A 24,503-nucleotide genomic window follows, 5' to 3' on the forward strand; every position below is an offset into this window, starting at 1 on the left:
AGATTTAAGATTTCTGCTTATCATATATTCTCGAAGTTTGCCTATATTCTTAGTTTACCTTCGCTCATGCAAAGTGCAGTTGTAATTTTCCATGTTGTAAAAGATCTAATTATTCTACAAAGTCATTAATGAGTCATTAAGTAAGACAAAAGTAAATCGGCAAAGGTAAAACGTTTTTATACATCAACTTTTGTACATAAATATTTTATCGTAAGCTTTCAGAATCCTCTCTCTCTCTCTCTCTCTCTCTCTCTCTCTCTCTCTGTTTCTCTCTTTATATATGTACATAAAATTATTAAAAAATTTAACAAGTGGTTGGATTCCTCATTATGTATTCTTACGGAATTATTCGTAAGTAAAACCACAGTAACATTACTAGCGAACAGTTAGGAAGTAACAAATTTTGCACTACGCTAAATAGTTTTGCAAAAACATTAATTTTTCAAGACGAAGCAAATGAACTTACTCATCGCGATTTCACTCAAACACGATGAAATCCATTCTGTTATAAAACAGTACTATTATACGTCATTTCACTCCATTAAAAAAAAACTGCTGATGCCAGCGTCATCGATTTCCTCGTCATAAGAAGTGAGCGAAGTATCGCCCATCGGCGTCATTTGATCGCGATAACGCGGAAGAGAGGCGAGGCGCCAGTTTCACGCGCGCAATAATACGTCGAATGACGCGGCAGTCTCGCAGGACAATCGTTCGCAGGGCCGTTGGGTGTCGAAATGCAATTCATCATGCTGCAGGCAGAACCAGTAAGAGCGACAGAGAAAGAGAGAGGATGGAGGATGGGTAGAAGGAAGGGAGTGTGAGAGAGAAAGAGTGGTATAGGAAATGTCAGGACGGGGGTACAACGGGCCCCGGGAGCCTCTCGGTGCCCTCGCACGCACTCGACGCATCAATCTTCCTCGCCAACAATGTTCGCGTAAATTACCCTCATCGATATCAAAGTGACGAGGGTGGCAGCCAGCTACGGCCGGCGATGGAGCTTGCGGAAGAGATCGACCCTTATCTCGCTCGCGCGTTAGAAAATTGAGTTTACAGAGAGACCCTCGCGAGAAAACCCGTCCTCGAAAGAAGGAAAGACCCAACCTGTTTTCTACTTTCCGTCATTCGCATACGATGAACATTTCGTCGCCGCGCCCCGAAAGGGTTTTAACACGTTACGAGAGCCGCTAACTCTTTCAGGCAACAATAGGGAGGACGTACAAGAAGAAACGGGAATTCTGATAAATCTTGCTCGGAAATCTGCTTTGATGCATACTAATATTATTGCGTGCGACAATTCATTAGCGAAAATACTTCTGGTATGCTTTATCATCTATTTTAATCTAGAAGATTTCATATTACTTTCACGTTTCTTGAAACTCATAAATACTCGCAATTCTATAATCATTTATCAGTGTAAAAATATTTTTCTTGTTATTCCCCGTTGATGAAATTGTGATCGAAAAAATATAATTACACTGAGAGAAAAAAATGTTTTACAACAAAAAAGTTTTATTCCACGCAACAAAATTATTTATTTGATGGGTCTCAATAGCTTATTTACTTGCAATCAAGTTAAAAATTTCTTAATTAAAAAAAAAAGATTTTTATTTAAGAAATATTTTCTTGCAGTTCTAGAAAATAGTTACTGTTGCACTATATTCAAGATAATCAGATTTTCTAATCTAAAAAAAATTTTAATTAAGCTTAATAATATTATTAGCTTATTTGTAAACTCATTATTTAAATGTAAAAACTATAAAAATACAAAATTATATACTTAAGGTATATCTATTTACTTAGGAATAAATTAATCTTTTTATTTAAACAGCACAAACAAATGCTTACATCAAAATATACGGTTTTAAGAAAATGTATTTTTTTTATTAAAAAAAATTGTTTTCTTAATGTAGAAAATTCATTTAATTATAAATACGCATCCGCGCGCCTATATTTATCATTTTAAATATAATTCTTTGAGACGTGTGGGCACGTATAAAAAAAAATAAGGCTTGGTAAAATGATAACATATGGAACGCTTTTATACTGAATTTCGGTACGAAGGCGAGTTGTAAATTCAAATATGCGCCTCTAGATGCAGCGACATCCCGATCGCGCTATAAATTATTAGCATAGTAGCACGCCCCGAGCATACCCGAGATATGTACACGACAGAGTTTGTAATGCGGCCTTAAATCTTCTTCAGGCGTCTTCGGCAACTCGGCGGCTGCGGGAGAAAAGCTGCGGGTAGGCAAGAGATTATACCGCAAAAGTTTCGACCGAATCAGCGACGGCGTTAGTGCACCAACGATAGCGAGCTTAATGTACCGTTATGATCTTTATGGCCGCCGTTTATAGGCCATTATGATTGAGTTTTCGCGCCAAAACAGACTCGGGACGCTGCTGCACGGGAAATCTTACGGGATCTTACGAGCCCCCGTCGTAAATGTCTTCGTTCAGAAAACGGCTGGGGGCGAGAGAAGTCGGCGTTTTCAGAGAAAATTATTTTTTAAGTACTAAGTTTCCGCGAGAAATGCTCATTTCCACTCCCGACGATCCGGTTCAAGATTTTCTTGAGTAACTTCTAGGGAAGGAGTAACTTACTTTTATACAAATGAAAGTCAGCAGCACTCTCTGCTAAGCGCTGTTGGATATAGCGTGTAAACGCTTTCATCCCTCGTTAATTTACACGCTTTCTTCTTATTTCGTCGTATTAATATCGGTATAATATGGATTAACAAAAGCCGTAGCTCGATGATAATCCATTTTTCGCTCTATCCCTATAAGCGCTACAACATTCCTAGAATATTATATGAATGCTATTAAAAATTAAAATGATATTAAAATAATATTCCGAGAATATTATTCAATATTTTTTATATTATTTTAATATTATGGGAATATTGTATTAATGTTATATGTCCATTTTTATATAATATTCATGGTATATTTCAATATCCGTGGAATATTATGAAAATGTTCTACGAATATTATTGCGGTCAAAAATTAATGTGAATTATTATGCACAAAATATTCATAAACTATATAATTATTACATTTAAAAATTATAATATTCCCGATAATTTAAAATATTAAAGTAAATATTATTATTTACTTCTCATATTATATAATATTCCTATATTATCTGTAGGAGAGGACATATAACCACTTATCATTAATATTAAATAATCTTTCAGGAATGTTATTTAATATTAAATAATATTGTAGCGCTTATAGGGATTAGAATTCAGTCTAAAGTACATCATTAAATTAGGTAAAGTTATTCCTGGAACCCTAACGAAGCTTATTTTAACCCTCCTCGAAGAGCCAAAGGATGCTGCCGATCCGCACGCTTAATTGCATTAATTGCTTCTCGTAGTGCCTGTTAACCAAAAAGCGGAGAATTCTGATCTTCAAAAATTCTCCGTGTGCCGTTTTCTCGTTCGCCAGCATACAGCTATTTCAATCAAAAGGGCGAGTAGCACACACACCAAGTAAACCCAACCAAGATACTATCTTCAATTGCGCGGCAGCGTGGTGTATTACCGCATGTTTTATCGGCGCGATCTTTCACGATTAATTCGATAGAGCAAATTGCGATTAGAAAAATGTGCTTGTCGTGCCGTAACGACCGGACGGTAACCCCGTTATGCGTTTAAGTGCACGCGACAGAATGCACAATGCAGATAAAGTCACGACAGGTCGACGAGCGACTCTGGCGCAACTCGTACGCAGGCTCGCCCGAGATCGCGGTAAGATTATCCGAAGCGATGACGACGAGCCGTTCTTTCGTCAAGAGGAAGCGTGTTAATCCAATTCACCCGCGCACGGGGACTTGCGACTTCGGGACTCCCCTGTCCGTATGATCGAATACCACGTACCTCCCCAGGGAGATACGACGTAGTTACGAGGTTCGAGATTAGCTTCGAGATCCGTCACCCTTCCCGTCTGCCGCTCAAGCGAGGAAGCGATTCTTACTTTCGGCATCGCGACGAAATCGAAAAGTCTTATCGCTCACCGTGCCGCATGAGTAACTCTTTCTTATGTCTCTATCGACATTTCGCGACGCAGGCGTGCGCGACAGCTTTATCTGTATTTATTATACATCGTATATTTATCCGTTCAGAACCGTCGCAAGTTCGGAGAACGAATGTCTCCGAGCGAAATATTTTTGCTTAACTATTGCTTCCGAGGTCATGGTACATTACGATTGTAAACGAACGGTAGAGAAATTGAAGCTTAGTCGCGCATAGCTGTGTATGTGATATAGCGTCTGCTCTCTTTAATAAAAGCAACGTAATTTTAATAAAGTTTCGTTTAAAATTACTTTCGACATTCTTCGTACAAGTGAACAAAGATTCACTCTAATGATATGGAGGAGTATACAGAAGATGATATTAACGATGTCAATGTTCAAGATGTTCCATTTCAGATAATAAGAAATATTTTAGTAGGTAAAACAAAATCAAATCCGGTGCATTTGGTGAAGAACCAAATGAACCGACCGCAAGACACATCGGAAACTATATTTTGAACACATTGAAATCTAATCCGAATTTTATATATATTAATCAGATAAAATATTTAAAAAATAAAATTTACTTTATCTGCAAACATTCTATTATTTAACAGCAATACGACCGACACGTCTTGCAGATTGATGCAGGAACGAAGCACACAATTACATTTGGAGAGATGAGAAATAGGAGCGTGAAATGTGTTTTACGGTTGAAGGCACAGCGTATGCGTCGTAACGATGTAATAACAGTGTGTGCTATGAATCAATTAGATGCTTACGTGCCATTCCTGGCGGGTCTGTATATCAGTTGTAAAATGAATCCGTTGGACGAATATCTAGTCAGAGGTAAATTGTTTTGTTTCTTCACAATTATTTAATTAAGTACTCTTTCCTTCATTTACTTACTATTAAAGGTATGTAGGAAATTTCGAATACTTCCCGAAGAAGATCAAACCGAAAATAATCTTCACCTTACCGTTTCATTAAAATTAAAAAATGAATTTTTATTGAAAAATTTTTTTTAATTTTTTATTGGATTTATTAAACTGTAGTAAAGTATTTATTGAGATCTAGCAAATGATTTTTTTTTTTAATTAAAAATTTGAATTTTTAATTCCAAACTTAACACTTCAATAAATATTTTAATCTCGTTTTCTAAAATTATAAAATTAATAAATAGTACAGTTTACTTAAAAGAAATAAATACTTAAAAAAAAAACAATTACATTTGAAAAAATGTATTGTCGTACTGTAATTATGAATTATAGTATAAAATATTTCAATAATACAGATACAAATGCATAAAGTAAATCAAGATAAGCTATTTCAATTCTAAAATCTTGTATGGCCTCAGCGTGCGTAATATTAATATATGATCAATTAAATGCAATAAAAAGCAAATATATTATCGACAAACTGTTTTGCATACAAATACATAAACTAATGTACAAATGTATCGAGAAAGCTCGAATTCGCCGTCATACAAATTAAAAGTAATAAATAATGAACATTATATCTCGCGCATGTTATGTCATTTTAACTGACTGCATGACGAGATACGCATCGCGTTTCATTACGTTTTGTAATTCGGAGGAAAGGCTTCGCAAGCGAAACAACACCGATAACTCCGATATTCAATTAGTCCGCGGAGAGAGAGGTGGCGCCCAGATAAAATATCCTCCGCGGAATATTACTGTATCGCGTTTGTTTACAGTACACGCGCCACAGTATTTTACAGCGGTGACCCTCTCATTAGCGAAACGAAATTACCTGGATTCGATTATCTTCCGCGGCCCGATAGCGAAAGCGCGCCGTCGCGTCGCGTCGCGTCACTCGCGTCGTGCACCGTCATCGACGGGCGCTTCATTTTTCACGCATACGCGACATTTCGCTCGACATTCGCTTTTAACGATCGGTGATCAATCCGACCGGACGATTTTGCAGCTTCGACTTCCGTGATCGTAACCCTGGATCAAACTGTCTGGCTGGCGCTCTCTACCCCTCGCGTCCGCCAGTCGGCTGACCGACCGACCGGCCTGCGTAGACAAGGGGGACAGATAAAATCGGTATTACGTTTAGGGACACGCACGTGCAAACCTATTAACGAACGCACGCTCACGCGTCGGAGCGCGCGCGGGCGCGCTATAACTCGCATGTGGAACACACGCGCGCAGAAACGCCGACGATCGCCGTGATTTACGTGCCGCCACGATACCACCACCTCCTGCTCTCTTCCCCCTATCTGAATTTGAACGTGCCATCCTATTAACCTCTGTACCCGCATGTTGCTATGAAATTTTGGAAAACGGCTCCGGCTTCTTGATATATTCTCTGCCGGTTATGGAAATAATTTCTAACTTTATTCCAAAGTTTCAGTGGAAGTTTTGATATTGATTCAATGAGGCAATAACATCAGATATAGTCTAATAAAACTTTAGCGCGATAATTTTACAGAATTATAATTATGTTTTGTATCAGATAAATTATTTCTACATTAAAACTTTTTATACACACACACACACAAACATATATGTATATATACACGAATATTTTTTACTACAACTAATTAATATATCAAAATTGTTCGGGTCTACTGAAGAAAAGAGTTTGTAATAGCTATATTAAATGTTGAGTGAAATAATGCCAATTAAACATTTGATTAATATTATTAAAAATAATTTTACATTTATAAATATTTAGCAAGTATTATCCAATTTAGTAATGTTTACAAAATATTTAGAAAGATAAAACTATTTTTTATTACATTAATCAAATATATAATTATTTAAATTTATTTCACCTAATATTTGATAGTTATTACCAAACTTTTTCTTTCAGTGTTCTTTTCTTTGATCCTGCGCAAGATATTTAAAATATAATAAAAAAAATTGCTTTCCGACCCGATGCGCAACGAGCGGAGGTACTCAGCCACAAAACTGCGATGTAACACACAAATAGAAGATTTAAAAATTAAAATTGCGCTCAAAATAATCAATATTTTAAGAGTTAATTCTGACAGGCACATTAAACTTTTAAAATTTAAATTTTGTATTAAGAAAGACTCCGAAGAAGTAAATCCAATTAAAAATCCGTGCCAATTTTAAAATTTAACTATCAATTAGATATTCAGTAGTCGAAAAATACCTTCACAAAATTTAATTTCCATTTTACAATTATGTACGATTCTTCCTTTAAGTATTTTTTAATTTATTGAAACAAGATTGAATAAAGAAAGACTATTAATTTTAAAAAAGTAAGAAATATTTACCCCAAGATTGCTCCGCCGAGGCTAAATGCCTCTCCCAGGCCTCCTCTTCCTCTCAGATCCTGTAAATCTGTAAATACAAGTATAACAAAAATTATGGCAATGATCAAAATAATTAATATTTTAAAAAATAATTATTTGCTCGTTGAATTTTATTCATACTTTAAATAAACATTAATAAAATATAATTTTTTTAATTTCTATACAATTCTTTATTTAAATTCGAATGGACGATTAAAGTCCCCTTTCTAAAAAAAGGCATGTAAAAAATATATCGAATATATCAAAATTATTAACGCTTTTTCGCTATGCCAAATGGTTGCTCTCGCTGCGTTAATTTCGTGACTGTCATGTCGCGGAGATTGCGTATTTTGACTATGTGTATTGAGGGGTTAATAGCGTAATATTAAATTTGTAATTTGTATGACATTATGTAATATGAAGAGCTTTGTAGCGCGCGCCTGTTTTGTCTAGTATTCTAAATTCAGCATGCGTAATACTCGTATACTACATACAGTAATAATTAAAATACTACTTTAAATTAATAGATAATATATTTTTTAATATTATTTTAATTTCATATAAATCAAATAAATCTAAAACAAATCTGAATCATTACTAAAGTTATTATTCTTTAATTGTCTTGGAATTTTTGTAAGATATTTTGCATTCCCATTTCACTTTAATTACAATCAAATATCCATTTCCCTGGTAATATAAAACATTTTCATTTCAATAAAAACGTGATTTTAATTTTATATAACGCTGCAGTTCGAAATACGATGTTTCAAATCGCGAGTTTTACATCTATCTCGGTCGCGACAAAAAAAAAATCGGAGCTAAACTCGCTCAAGTCTCTCCGGCGGAAGTTCCAAGCTAGAACAAGAAAGAACTCACCTAGGCAGTTATCCTGCGCGAACGCGGAAACGTTTTAACGAGCTCGTTTGGACTAGGCGACGCGGACGTTAACGATATTTTAATTGATAAAATTTTGCAGACGCCTAGGTAGGCGGCCGTAACGGGGACACAAATTTCCAATTTTCTCTGTCGCGAGATGGCGAAAAAGTTTAATTGCCGGCGTCCCGTCGGCATTACCCGCTTGGAACTTTTTAAAGCATTTTCGGTCGACTTGGACGGTCGCTTTTTGCCGGCTCTCTCGGAGAAAAGTGGACAAAAACTGTGGTTACACAATAAGCGAAAGGATATTGTTTGAAAAGCCTTTTTGTAAAACGCTGATTTTAAGTACACACAAAGTCATAAATGCTTTAACTCTGGAATCCGTATCAGGAGCATATTCGGAGCATATGCCGCGAAAAACCAGAACAAGTAAATTATTTCTTACATTTCTGTCGGTATTTTCTTTGAATTAAAAAATTACTTGTTTAAATTAAATAAATAATTTGAACAAATATATCATTTATATATTTCAAAAAAGCAAAACGATTAATGACATCATTTCTTGAAATCAAATAAATTTTTATTTTCCTCAAAGATATTTTACTTCAACTCAAAGAAACTAACAATAAGTGATATTTACATTAATTATATATTAATGATTTTATTATCGTTATATCCCAAATATTGATATATCAACTACAAAATATTACCTCCAGCTGTTTCGAAACAGCGTCTCAAATAATCAAGAGATTTAGAATTTAGACAGAGAATGACACGCCTCGAAAATGTTGCGATATGCGAATAGTTCGAGACATTTATGACTTTGTGCGTATATCCATTCTGTATAAGACACGAGCATTGTCTTACACAGTTTGACGTCCAAGTCATTAATTTTAGAAAATGGTGTAAGCACGTTTCCTAGAACATCTTCACGGAATCGTGATGCAGCACGGTCGATTTACGCCCAAGTTACGAGTGTAAATTACGAGCAACGAGCGGTATCATTTCCCACACGAGACCATATTCCATCGGTCGCACTCGTACTGTGCGTGTTTTACGGAGTCGATCTTGGTTGCTGTTGCGCTGATTCCCCGGTCGTAATCGTCGTCGACCTTCAGCGCGCGATCGAGGAGTTATCCGCTCGTTTCGCCGAAGAAGCAGGTCGTGCCTGCCATCAGGTGAGTTAAACGATCCAGGAAGCTTCGTTGCCGGTACGTACTATCTGAACGGGAGAACGCCTCGATACCACATCGCCCGTTACGTCCGGGATGACGTTTGCTCTATCGAGCTAGCGGACGAGGACACGCGCTTGTATATTTTCTCACGAATCTCTACCGACCGTAAACGCTTCTCGGAAATATCTTGTAAGATCTGCGCTTAGTCATGCCGCGAAGTGCATGTTTCAGATCGTCCCGATTCACTTCGCGAGTTGTATATTTTCGACCGTTACCTTCTCGAGAAACCTCCGTGCGGATAAGTAAAGATTACCAGAATGTACCAATGTATACACCAATATTCGCGTTCGTTCATTAGAGATGAGTATCTCGCAGAGTTATCGCCTTCGGCGAAAATGATCGCCAACACGTTGCGATTTAGAAATGTTTGGAAACACACGAGTGTTTAAGACATTTCGTTTTGATTCGCGATTTGCGTTTGCGTTTGAACACTTTACGCTGTAATTTGTTGATTAATTCTGGTTTAAACGGCCACAACGAGCAATAGGGCAAAGATACTGCGTTTAATTCAACAGTAATTTAAATATTAATTATGATTTAAATCAACAAATACATCTAAATTACGATACATGTATGTTTCAACTTTACTTGATCTTTTTAGGTCATATAATAGATATAAAAATTAAATGACGTAAAATTTTTATTATAAAAACATATTTAATTCGGTAAATTAGTTAAAAGTAACAAAAAGCAATATCAATAGTTTTTACAAATTAGTTATTCTATCACACAAAAAAATGAATTCTTAATTGAAGAGAGCATTTCATACTTACATAAAAACAAATAGCATTCAAGAATAAAAATATACGTGAATTAAGAATTTATTTTTTTGTATGACGTGTTATGAATGGCAAACGTATCAGTGATATGCATATTAGTGATGTACATATCAAAAAAAGACCCTTCCAATAAAAGTAAATAATTTAGTTGAAAAATGAAACCGTTTTTCTATATATACACGCAGAGAAAAAATTAGCCAACAAAGCTAAAATTTAGTTGTAGCAACTAAGATGTGTCTTTAAAATAGGGACAGCTAATATCGTTGCTGCCAAAGCTAAATTTATTAGTTATTAAAATTAGCAGTTACAGCAAGAAATATTCGCTGCTAGAATCAAATAATGTTTAGCAAATGCGTATATATTTTCACGCTCCTAAGTCCCGGACTACAACAGGTGTAGTAAGCCTTAAGCCGTAAGAAATTGACCAATCATAGTTGAATATGAGGAAAATAATCGACCATGGTCAATTTTTACGATTTAAGGCTTGCAACATTAATTGTAGTCCGGGACTAAGATATTGGAATAGCTGCCACTTTTTTAGCTACACGTGTTAAAACACACATGTTATTTTAGCTAATAAAACTGTATTTCGCAGCAAATATATTTTATCTTTAATAGTCAATTGTTAGCACTGATAGAAAATATCGAACTAGCTACTGATATTTAGTTACCACTTCTAAGTCATTTTTTTCCGTGTAGTTGGAAAATTTGTGTTGAATTTGATTTATCGTATGTCCCAAGTGGTCCATTGAAATTCAAATTAATTTAACACAAGAATATGTTAGAAAGTAAAATTATGTAAATATTATATAAAAAGTTAACACAAAAATGTAACATCTCGACATATATAATTGGAAATATATTTCTTCAGTAAATTTAACATTAATAATATATCTTATACATTTACTTTAGACTTTATGTTATAAAACTACATTACTTTTATGTTATTTGTCTATTCGCTCACAAATTGTTATTTTAATTTCTAAAAAAACTATATGTATTAATATTGAATATTAAGCGGTACTACATCCTCGTACTATTGTTGTACTGTTAACGAATTTTTATTGATTCTAGGTTATTAATCGTTATGTTGCACTTACAAAAATCGTAATATCTGAAATGCCGGTCCTGAATATTTCAAATTTCATATTGACAACGCTTTATTATAGATCATTTATTGAAGATAAATAATATATAGTTTTGATATCCTACAAACGCGCGTAATATTATTTAATATTAAGGAATATTCTAGGTATATTCTTAAAATGTTAAATATAATATTTTAATTAATATAATATTGAATAATATTAAATATATTACACTGTAAATGTGTTTTTTATTAAAGCGAAATAAAGTTTATGCGAAAAATAGAATATATAAAATGTACCACACAAAAAATAGAATTTAAACATTTATTATTAATATAATTTTATATTTCACAAATATTAAAATAACATATCAAAAATATTACGTAAAGTGAATATATAACATAAATGTTTCCGTATTAAAAAATATTAAATAATATTCTCGGATTATTCATAGCAATAATATTTTCATTTTTAATAATTTAATATTCACATATGTATTTCAGGAATGTCGTGTGCTTGTAAAATATCTTTAGCGAACTATTTATAAACGAGGAAAATATAATCATGCGTATCGCTAAGCCGCGTATCGCTTGGACTTTCAAGCGGTCAGTCTTCCCCTCGATAAAAATCGATAGACATTCGATAAACCAGATTTATCGTTTTATCTCGCGCTAAAGGGATTTCGACAAAGTCAATGCAAGGTTCAACTAGCTTCCCCTCTTCCCTCGATTCGCGTGCGACGTTCGCTTATAACACAACTCGGCCGTTGCGCCACGCCGCGCCGCAAACGGGATAGCGCGTGACGCGCGTTACCGTTGCACTTCCGGTGGCGGCGGCGGTGGTGGTGGTGGCGGTGGTGGCGGTGGTGGTGGTGGCGGCGGGGAGCAGGCACGTGGTCGCGAATTCTCGCCCCCTTGCTCGGCGCGACGCGAGTGAAGGTCGCCGCCGAGGAAAGGAGGAAGCGCGCGCGCGCGCGGTGGTGGTTGAATAAGGGCGGGAGCGTGGCGCGCGGCTGCGCGCGCACACCGGAGTCACGCTGCCGTCGGTGGATCGGCGAGCCGAGTCCGCGTGCCGCGACTGCCGCGTGGTCGGCCGCCTCAGTCAGCTTCAGTAACGCCGAAGCCTCCGAGCGGGAGGGTCACGTTCGACGAGCGCCCTGAGCGAAGCGCGCTGCGCTGGACGACTCGTTTTCTCTTGCGATCACGCAATCGTAATTCGACGACGCGATATATTACTACTAGCCTATATTACTAGGATTTCGATTCACTGCCCTTCGAGTTCGTCGCTTCGGTTCGCGTCGCGAGATGACGACGATCTGATCGGTCCGAGTGCGCCGGTGTATTCGCGCGATTTCGAACGATCGGGGAACGTTCCGCTGTCCCACCGTGGCCAGTGAAGATTCCGAGTCTTCTGCGTGAAGTTGAAAGACGAGACGGGAGACGACTAGCGAGAACGCACCAGCCGCGCAGATCTTCGAGACCGGGAAGAGCCATGAGAGGAGCGTTCGCGCTCGCGCTCGTCGCGGCAATCGCGACGACGGTCGTCGTCTCGGAGCCGAGCGGCCTGGCCAAGTCGAAGCTGACGATCCTCAAGTGTTGCCGATACGGCGAGGAACTGGACAACGACGTGAACAGCGGCACGTTACCGCGCTGCGAGCCAACGTCGGACGAGTGGCAGCCCTTGATCTTCTCGCTAACGCATCAGACACTCGACGTGGTACTGCCCGACGAATGGAACGTCGTCGAGGAGCGGCGCCCGGTATGCGACGACCGTTCCGAGCTGACGCACGTGCCTTACCGGAAGGCTAACCCGTTCATTCTGCTCGACAACGGGAGTGCGGTGCTCGAGATCAGCAACACCGACTCCTTCCCGCCCAGCCACTATTGCGCCGATTCGAATGCCCTGCTCGTGTGCATGCCGAAGAAATTGGCGGGCGATCATCCCGCCCCGTCCATGAAACCGCGAGTGCGACGGTGCTGTGGCGAGCACGCCAGTTTCCATGAACACGGGTAAGCCTCTTACAACAGGTTTCTTCATGCGTAACTGACTTCGCTGGCCGACCTTGCGGAACCAAGTGACACGAAGGTTGTTAGGTTAGGTTAGGTTAGGGGCACCCATGTTCAAACTTCGAACTGTTCTTTCTTTTGTTCTTAGATACCTCCGCGTTGAGAAAAAAGTAATTTTTATTAAAAAATGCATTGCAACGATTAATGTGACCGGACGTTCCTTCTTTATTGTTCCTCTGGTCCATCAAACACAAATGCTTTAATTTAAACAATGTTAATAACAAAAATTATTATTAAAGTTATTAAGAATTCTGTGCACTTATCCTCCAATATAAAGTTGTCGCTGTGAATTAGAAACTATCTAGACACGTTAACGATGATCGTTTAAAATTATACAAATATTTCCAACGAATAGATCGGAATTTTTATTAGTATTTATCGTGTTGTTTTCATTTGAAGCAGAAAACATAAGGGAATGTAAATATCGTGGACAATGCGTATGTACACTCGAGTGTTTTTTGTTTATTTTGTTTTTTGTTTGTTTAACTTTTTATTCATCTATAAACAGAATTATTCAATAGCATAGCATTTTACTTTTATGGCTACTTCTGAAAAATTTTTATCGAAATATTTCTTCGATAAAGATCTGTCACTTTATTTATCGAAGAAAGAAGGCTGTGTTGAGAAATATTAGAGACATCGTTATCTTTGTTGTTTAATGTAAAGCGAGGATAAAATAATATCTCTAATGTTTCTGAATACACAAAAATTTTAAACGATAGAAAATAAAAAAATATATAATTTTGTAATCAAATACAGTGTCCTTTAAACAAAATCAATTTGTTATTTTTGGGATTGTTTTTTTTTTTTTCATTCATTACGTAATGTCGTTTTTATAAATCACGTTCCAAGTAATAAAATATTTCATAACTTTGACTCTATTGAACATTTGAATATAGTCATTTAAGTTTCAATATGAAATATTGATTATTAATAAAATTATTGAATGAAATGTAATCGGGCGCCACATTACTATACTTTTTCTAAATAAACTACCAGATATTTTTAACCAACATCAATTTTTCTTATTTTTAAAAGTTATAAGAATTTCAAAATCAATCTAAACATCGTCTAAGAATTCAAAAGCCAAACGAAATATCTAATTATCAATTAACCCGAACAAAATTCGACATACAATTTTCTAATTGTAAAATAATAAATGAAATCGACCTACAGTACAAAACATAAAATTCGATACTTATAAAACTGACTAACCGCATAAATAGAAGTGGATTTGCCAAATCGATATCGAATAATTACTTAAATTATTTTACTCTAAAAACAAATTCAAGCTGAAGCGTAACATATAAGTATTCCGTGTCACTAACTGTGTAATATCGAAAATAGTTTCTTATCTACTGGTCAATAACTTTTTAGTCTCTTATCCAGACGCGTTATGTAGTAAATGCTTTAACTGATGAGTTACCTTTCCGACGAAACAGTAATGGATTTCGTAAGCCTTCGACTCGATCATTGGGTAGCTACTTGTTTATTTATCGGATGTCGGTTCAGTAAAACGCGTTAAATGCACGTAGGACGACCTTGACGCTTACGAAACTCATTCAGTTTTTATTCGAGAATGTTGATCCTGCGCCGCGCCCCGGTCAGTTTCCCAACGAATTTTAGCGTGTGCAACAAAATATATGAATCACTTGGTAATGTCATACTAGTTTTATAATTAAATCGTGTATCGCAAAAAAATCAGGTTCTTTTAAAAGGATCAAAACGCGGCTCTTTTATAGTACTATTAATATTTTTTTAATTATTAAACATAATATTTTGGTCTGCGGAACATGAAAGAAACCCTTGGATGCAATGCGAAAAACAATTTTACGGTTGGCCACAATTATGGCCTCTACCGTTTTGTATTTTAACAAGCGGCTTCGTAACAAATTCTCTCTTTGTGTTTGCAGAAATACTTGCGTATTTATAAAAGAGAATGTGGACGCACCACCCCTGCTACCAAATACGTCGTCCGCCATCGAGATCGTGACCGGATTTCCAACCTGTCCAAAATCCGACAATTTCACGATTGTTGGAAACGCGATGGACGCTGCGCTGCAGCCCGACGGCAGCCTGGAGGTGAACGGAGTCGTTTTACCTAGCGGCCAGTTCTGCGTCGAGAGGATTAAGGAGCTCAACCAGATCTCCAAGGTGTTCGCCTGTCCGGAGCACGCACCGCAAAGGTCAGTGCGAAATTAAGATCTTTCTCGCGTGCCCTAGCGCGTAGACGATCTCTTCTGCATATCCGTAGATGTATGGGACCTGCAGTTTAACGCCGGCTCCGAACGGCTTAGCAGAAGAGATTTTCCTGGGCAAAGTTACTCTCGGTGATTTGCTTTTATCTTCCGAGAGGTGGCAATCGTTTCTAAAATCGATTAAAAATCGATCTTAAGTTACACTCCGCTCTGTATGAATTTGAACCCGGATCTTTGGTACGGAGAGCAAACTCGCAACTCCGTATGCCACGTTACAAAAGCTAATTTACAAACGATAAAAACGAGAAAAATTCCTCGGCGCCGTTAAAGATAACATCACGTTGCTGCCTGGCAATCGCCACGTTATCTGAAATAAAACTTGTACAGGGATAAAAGGAACATTCAAACAGGTAGAAGCTTTAGGTAGTTGAAGAATCCTTATCTTTCATTAATCTTTACTCTTAATATCTCAGCTTTCGAAAGTACTGTTAGCATTTAATGTTGCAACATGATTTAATTATTTTATTATTATTCATTTACGTGTAAATATATCGATCCTGTCTGAATTTAACAAAATTAGCATATTATTTTGCTTTCTCATAGATCTAATAAAAATGTAAATTGACAAAATTACACTGATTGTGAGAGAAAAAGATATCTTGTAACAAAAAAATTTTACTTAACACAAAAAAATTATTTACTCGGTAGCTTATTTACTTGCAGTTAAAAATTTTTATTTAATTGAAATATTTATGTAAATAAAATGACGAAATAATTTTTATCGTTAGACAATTTTTATATTTGAGATAATCAGATTCTTTAATTTTTAGGGAAACAATTTAATTAAGTTCAATAATGTTATTATTTTATTTATAAAACCATTATTTAAATGTAAAAAGAAATATAAAAATTATATACTTAAGGTAATATGTCTATTCACTTAAAAATAAATATTTTTACTTAAACAAAACAAATAAATGCATCAAAATATGAGTTTAAGAAAATTTTTTTTTATTAAAGAAATTTTGTCTCTCAGTATACTGAAGTAGATTCTTTTTTTTTTTTAATTAGCAATAAGCATATTAATTTTTTTTCCCCTAATACGTCGCGCTATTAATTTAATATATTCCATAAGCGTGCCGTTATATACGACTGATAACTCGATATCAGGCGCACGCGTAAATCGCAGGAAGTTGAATATCGATCCCTCAATTATGCAAAGCCAATCCTCTGTTCTTCTTATTCGCTCGATCATCGTTCATTCGTCCCGCGTAATGAAGAATGAAGTCGACTCGCGGCCGGTTCCGGCGGTCAAGTCGTCCGACCCACTTTAAGGCACTCCGAGCACGATCCGACTTTTTGCCCCGTTAAGTATCGCCTGCTCCGATCTGAATTTATCGCACGACTTAATTGTGCGTTCGGCATTAGGTGGCTGCCTGTGAGCGAGGGGATAAACGGGTGCCGTTTCTACGTCGTTCCTCGGGACGTGTACGTCGGGGGAAAATGTTCCGGGCCGCCTCACTTTCATTGCTCCTCGCCCCATGTATTTTCTAGGTCGCGTGTGTCCGAGATCTCACGTCACCGGCATTCCATTAAAACGTTCTCACAACTAGCCACACCGCGTTTCCACGCACCAGAGCGATGAGCGATGTAAACGCCTCTACTCGAGAATGTTGCGTAAGATAAATGACATTGTCGTATCTGCGTGAGAGTTGTATTTCCTCGTCCCGCTTTTTCTCAGAATTTCATTATAATCGAAGCAGTTCTGATCATTCCTTTCTAAAGTTCCGACATACGTTTTAAGAGCTAATTCTGCGATAATTGAATCTAACTCGAGGATATATGAGAAATGCGGACGCTTCTACATCTTCGCTGCGTAAAAAGACATTTATTTCTTTGATAGATCTTCAAGATATCGTCTAGAATTTTTCTCCTTATAAAAAGAAACGGGAAATTGTCACGGGTCTTTATGCAAACGTGTTGTCAAAAGCCATGGCGACACGCAGACGTTTTCGCATTAACAATCCAACGTGCTAAACGTCAGGTGATTTACGGCAGATGTACGTCACGTAACGTAAGATACGGTTAGAAGATCTCATTCGCCGAGACACGTGCGTCCCGTTAAGGACGAGCCGTGATGGATTGACGGGCAGACAGGCAGGACATCGCTGGCATGATAGTAAGATCCGAGAGTTTCGGTACAGACGGCACAGTGTCATGTAGTGTTACGTAGTTACATATACAGCGAGAACTCCCGGCTAGGATGTGTCGCTACTGGGGATAGTGTACCAATGAACCGTGTTTATCTCCCGGATTCAAAGTGTCGCCGGCGCGGTGTTTAACGAAAATTGCCGGGAAAATTTATGGCAAAAGTTTAATCGCCGCTAGGTGCGTAAAGTAACGTCGAAAATGCGATTACCGCCGCGCATTTGCGCCCAATGCAGGATCGATTTTGTAGAAAGTTACTCCGTTCGTATTCTACAATATTTGCGCTCTGTACGTGTGCATACGGGGTCGGCTGACGCACAGTATTTTGTTTCCCGTGAAAAATTTACTCGCCAACTACTTCAGCGAACGGCAATCAATGGAACAAAACGTGGTCGAAACACGATGGATTTTTTTTTTTTTTTTCCATCGTGAATGCTTCGCGGATAGAGTCGACGAGTTATCGCAACTTTCCTCAAAATTGGATAAAATCAATCTTTGACGATACGTGTGTTAAATACACGTGTTGCACTTGGAACGCGATATAATCGAACGGATTTCAAAGCAAAAATTATTATTGTTATTTTACAAGTTGGAAACAAAGCGCAATTTTCACAATTTTTTTAAAAAGAAAAAAAAGCTTTAGCTCCGTGATTTTATTCTATTATCGTAAACACCTATTGTCTATTTTTTGCAATAGCTATTTTTAACTTTCATGGATATCGAAATTTATTATTTTAACAATATGTATGAATCTGATAAATAAAAAATTTAATTTTTATCAAATTTTTATAAATTGTTTTAAATTGTATAACGCTATTGTTTTAATTGGGACATAAAAATGATGGAAAAATAACTCAAATTGCGTACAAATCAACGTTCAACAATTAAAGTGAGACTGAGGCTTGTTGGCACAAGAGGCAACTTAGCATCGCGTTCCGTTTATATACTTATAGTGAAAGAAACAATGGAAATGGAAACAATCGCGCAAAATACCTCTTGTATAACATAAGTACTCTTCCCAAAGTTTTATTTACGTTACCATAAACAAGTATTAAATAAGCAATAAAGAGAGAAAAACTATTTCAAGAAGGAGTAAGTAAATTTCCGAGTATTTCATCTCAATTTTGTATTCCCCAACTTAAAGGAATAAATGTAAGTCGCGTATTAGTTAGTTAATAAAAATTTCTGTTACTGTGAGTTCTTGTTTGGAATAATAACAATAATTTGTTATAATAAAATTATTAAAATCAAGTGTAGATTTGGGTGTGTATGTGTGTGAGATATGGTATATTGATTCCATAAATAACATTTGATGATTGACGTCCACAAATAATATTTGAAATTTACTCAATATCCCACCGTTGAAATTTCTCCATCCCTTTCAAGATATCATTTTTTTTAGCATTAATGAGTGAATAATCTTCCAATAATAACGATCCAAAGTTCGTTGAATATGCCATATCAAATGTACCGTTTGTTTTGGAAAGGTATAATTAGCATAATATTTTTCTTTAAATTCAAAGTTTCTAGTTTACTGTCACAACTATAACATAGTTATTATATATTCCTTTTAAAACAAATTAAATAAATGTAAATTATTTTTAACGGAAAGATACGACTGTAGCGTATTTTCTTTTTTTAAATTCAAAGTTTCTAGTCTTAGAAATATTACTTAAAAAGTAGCCTTTCATCTTAATTTTTCCAACAAAATATTTTTCTTTTTGTGCCTCTATTAATAAAGATATATACATCTGTGATATCCCTTAATATCTGGGTATTTGATTGAAAAAAATTTAATACTGTATATTCATATTTATAAAAGTTGTAAGAGCAATCAAAGTTGAATTGGATATGCCACACCCAGTCGTTTCCGTGAAACGGATAATGTGCCGTTCAAGAATTAAATAACATTTGTGACGCATGTAGACTTTAATCCTAGTAAAAGTTTTCAGTAAACACTGAGTCAAATCTCTGGAGATCTTGGAATTGCTTTCCCTGTGACTTTCACTCGCACTAGGTACGTGTGTGTGTGTGTAAGATCGAGGCGATTTAAAACCGTAAACGATTTTGAAAACGGAAATCCGTCTGTCCTGAATGCGGTCGCATCGTGATACCATTAGTCGTAATGAAAAACTGTTTCGCCCAAATCTTCCAGGAATCTTAATTAAAAACGGACGTAACGATTGCCGATAACGCGGTATTATTTCCGTTATAATCGATCGAATATCTGGCTCACTGCCCACTGTTGGCAGTAAGCCAATCGGTCAATTGCCGATGTGACGCCGATAAAACTGCCTGAATTTAATTAATCCGCCCAGCGCGAGAAATAACGAGAAATAGCGCCATATTTCGTCTTTTTCTTTCGCGACTTTTTGTCCGTAGTGGAAAATATCGACAGGACCGACATTGGAATTTGCATGTTAAATGTATGCTAACCTTCTTTTTCGCTACCATGTAAAAAAAAAGGATTTAAACTGTTGAAATAGAGAAAAGAGAAATTTTTATGATAAAAGTACGTACGTCTACGCAATGGCAAATTACTATTATTTCTTTTTACGCTATTTGTTTTGCGTTATTGCCGTCACATGATATTAATAAATTGTACATTGTTTGGATTTGAAATTTGACGTTATTGTTGCAGATATAAATTACGTGTTTATTTAGGCCTTCCATTAATGTGTTTTGTATTTTATTAAACACAATATCGTAGTAACTCAAATTAAAAGACTGATATATATTTCTTTTTATTCACGTAAATCTTATTGATCCAGTCTAATATATCTATTATAATAATTTAATATATTAATTGTATGATGTGATTCTGTGAATAAATATTAAAGATTTAAAACCAAAAAGAAAAAGGAATTAAAACAGGATACTTTTCTATCTTTCGTCGATCACATAATCGACTCATTACGTTTTATGTGACTTTTAGATGAATGAGTTTTTAGATTTTTGTGCTTTTTACGTCGCAAAGAGATTTAGATAAGGACTGGCGCCCAAAGTAGTGCCCTAATCTGCTGGAATTTTTTCAGACCTGCGGTGAAAGCGACGGACATCAGATTCACCCTTTATCCCGTGGGCTTCATCATTAGCGCTGTTTTCCTGGCCGCCACCCTGGCGGCCGGTTGCTTACTACCTGCATCTCATCACGTGCTGCACTGGCGTTGCCAGACTCATCATGTCGCCTGCCTGATGATGGGCGATATTCTTATGGCCATCATTCAGCTTGCCGGGGATTCCCTTCATGGTGCAAACTGCAAGGCGCTCGGTGAGTCTTTATTAATGCCTTGTTAATTTTTTCACCGCCGCTTCTTGCCTCTCGAGAGGGCTCTCTCTCTCTCTCGCTCTCAGAAAGCGATATATTTACGGTAATTTCACGATAGGTCTTCGATACCGCGGGTGTGGCAAAATGATGAATACTGCAGAGACGTACCTTTAGCGTTATCTATTTCTCTTCGATATGCAAGTGTATCAAGAGTGCAAATTTATTTTGTGGCTTTGCGTGTTACATTATTTTTTAGATAAATTATATAAAACTAATATTTAAAATTAACATTTAGAACTTGTAATTTTTTTTCTACGTCCCTTAATTATATCATCCGTCGCGTTGTAATAAACGTATTTGTTATAGATCGTTTCCGCGTCTTTAACACGAAAATCTGAATCTGTCGATATTATTACAATTTTCTTCTCATAAGTTCTGTTTTTATATGCTTTGTGTCTCTCTCTTTCCTCTCAATTCCATCTGTCTGCCATTCGCGATTTTCCAGAAGATAACGCGGGCATCCGGAACATTGCTGGAATTCTCCACAATAAACTATATCTAATAGTCACATAAACGGAAAAAACGAACAATTCACTATTTATCGGAGCGTGGCGATCAGCCATTTCGCTTCTGTTATTAACGTCCATTGGTATGAATCGGAAGCGACGCGACTCGGATTAAACGAAATTGAAAACTAACCGGATCTTCGCGTTGAATGAGCGTTGACACATCAAAAAGTAACGAGAAGAATAATGATTGCGCAGAATTGAAAATCTGAGTATAAAAAGCAATCTGCTTGGATTTTTTTTTTTTTTTTAACGTAATGCACTGTTATTGTTTCGCTCAATTGTACTTATTAATTGTTTTTTTACTTATTGATCGGTTAATATTGACTGATAGAGCTTTCGACTTACGAAGGAACGCGACACGATGTTGATTATCCATACAAACGTCAGCCAGTATAACCGAACGCGCAGATGGAATACGAATTTGGTCGACGATCAGGGCTGGCTTTATTTGCCGCCCCGTCCCCGAAGCTCAAGGGGTAATTATTCGGATAATCGTAGTAATCCCTCGCAAAGCTCCGCTTCTCTCGTCTCGTTCCGATCGCGAGAATCGATTAGTGCGTACACCCGTGCGAGTCCGGCTTCTCCGCGTTGTAATGGCGCGCAGCGGCTCTCATTTGCATGAAGAATCGATTACGCAGATTCCACCAGGGCACCGGGATGTTTTTCCTATCGTGATCTGCGTTTAACCATTCGTTCTTACAAATTGGCACCGCTGACCGTGTAGCTGTAGGCCGGAGATCATTGTCGCTCGTGTCTTTCATCCGTGTCTTTTCGTTGTACTACATACATTTGAAAAATGAGAACATGTTTAACAGACTTTGGAAGTATTAATTTAATAAGAACTTTGAAAAAAAAAACAAGATGTTATTTAACGTTAGATAAATTTCAATAATAAAATATCGATTATTAACAAAATTGTTCAGCAAAATAAAAATTGGTGCCACGTTATCCCCTCGTGCTCTATTTACTTTCGACCGAAGTATTAGTTTCGTGGATTTCTCATAATATTATTTTTGGAATGGGCGCTCTACCGCGGTTGTATCAAACAGAAACGGAAGCTTTTACAATTTCCGTCGAAATAATAGTCATAACTGAAACCGGTTATGAGGTCGTGGACCTTCCGTCTACGAAAACCAAAGAAAGGAGAAAGTGGAACGTAGCGGCGAGTATTGCTGACCCACAATCTCTTTCGTCGATATTCTCGCTTTTTCTCTTTTTCTCGACTCAAAGAGCGCGATACCTCGTGCAGCGCACCGTGCGAGTGCTCTTCTGACGAGATATTATTTGATGACATATTTAATCGTATCAGCTACGATTTTCAACTATTTCTTATAAATCCTGTGAATGTTATCCTCTCGAGAAATCCGACTCTTCATGCGCAGCGATCCAATAATTTGACAATGTAAAAACTCCTACATTCACGCAGAGATCACTCGAGAACAACGAATTAAAATGAATAGCGTGTAACAATTATTTGAAATAACGTAACATTAGATTTATATCGAGTCATCGATGTCGACATTCTTTCAGTCGTTGATTCATTAATTGGATTGCTCGCCGTAGGAATGGACACGTCAACAATTTCCACGCCAGAATCGATCGAATCAATAACGCGTTTTTGTTGTTACGTCGCGAGAAGATCTACCGGGAAATCGGTGTCCTCCTCCTTTAAAGTTCTTGCGTGCTCAGGCATTTCTAATTCTCAGACGCACGCATTGCGTATCCCATTACGGCGACGCGAATGTAGCGAATGTATCGCGATACGCGAAGTCACGTCGCGTATAAAGGTAGGAATTCCAGCGGCGATAACGGTAAGCTGGATACTTTTTATTGCGAAACAACGTCCCCCCTCCTCTATCCTCCCCTCTCGCGCTTATTGTCTCGCGGAAAGCACGCGAGAAACCGCTCGCCGTTGTGTTCGCGGCGACGCGTGCATCGCTCCGATGGCCTTCGATCGAAAATCATCGAAACACGGAATGCGCTACGATGCAATTTTGAAGCACGCTGAATACCGCGGCAGGTTCACGGCGAACGGGCCGTTCACGCTTGTAGCGTTCGCTGCGATGCAAATATGCGATAAATGCAAAATGTTTCGCGCGTTCAGTTACACATACTTTTTTTCGTTCCTTTTTTTTCCCGTGATTTTTTTTTTTGTGTTCGTGTAGCATCGAAACAATCTGATACTATTTCAATATACTATTTCAGTCTACTATTTCAATAATTCAAAATATCGGATTTTCGCGTGCACGAGGGTTGCTCAGAAATTTCGTGTATGCTCCCGTATAAATTATGCTCGGTACGAATAATCGAATACTATTCGAAGCCCGATACATAAAATGTAACATAAGAATTAAATTGCGGCTGTTATTATGTACAAATTATAAAGAAATGGTAGAATATTTCATGATACTATAAAACACGTACAGGTGCGAACGTATCGACTGGTCTTAGCACTGTCATGAAGATAAATATGCGACCGGAGAAAAATTTCAATTAAAAAAAAATTTGAATCAAAGAAATTTGTGCATTTTTATATGGTTGAAGAAAAGTTTTTTTTATATTTGAAGAAATTTTTTGATTATTCCTTTTGTTAGAATTAAAGAAAGAGTTTGGTCGTATAACGCAAATCTTTTTTTAAATGAAAGAAATATATATTTTTTTAATCAGAACTAAATATTTTTCACAATATTTTTGTTAGTACTTTCTTCGAATTAAAAATTATTTGTTTAAATTTAACAAATAATTTATTTACTTAAAAAAGCTAGTAACGTCATTTCTTGAAATCAAATTTTTATTTTCCTCAAAGGTATTTTCATTTCAACTTAAAAAAACTAAGTTAAAAGAACGATTCCATCGTTTAAATTTTTCACTGGATGTGGAATATTCTATATTATTCTCTCTTATCAATATTTATA

At 36.8% G+C, this 24,503-nt stretch overlaps 1 protein-coding gene across 1 annotated transcript in view; it reads left to right on the top strand.

The window, feature by feature from the left end:
* Positions 1 to 12,770: 12,770 nt before the first annotated feature.
* The window catches only part of LOC105203758 (probable G-protein coupled receptor Mth-like 1), a 153,650-nt gene continuing 141,917 nt past the window's right edge, over positions 12,771 to 24,503 (top strand). The window contains exons 1-3 of the mRNA XM_026131404.2: positions 12,771 to 13,288; positions 15,259 to 15,531; positions 20,787 to 21,022. Coding sequence (XP_025987189.1) covers positions 12,771 to 13,288; positions 15,259 to 15,531; positions 20,787 to 21,022 — 1,027 coding nt within the window. The remainder of the gene's footprint in view (positions 13,289 to 15,258; positions 15,532 to 20,786; positions 21,023 to 24,503) is intronic.

The sequence above is a fragment of the Solenopsis invicta genome, chromosome 1, assembly GCF_016802725.1.
Source record: "Solenopsis invicta isolate M01_SB chromosome 1, UNIL_Sinv_3.0, whole genome shotgun sequence".
NCBI classification, from domain to species: domain Eukaryota; kingdom Metazoa; phylum Arthropoda; class Insecta; order Hymenoptera; family Formicidae; genus Solenopsis; species Solenopsis invicta.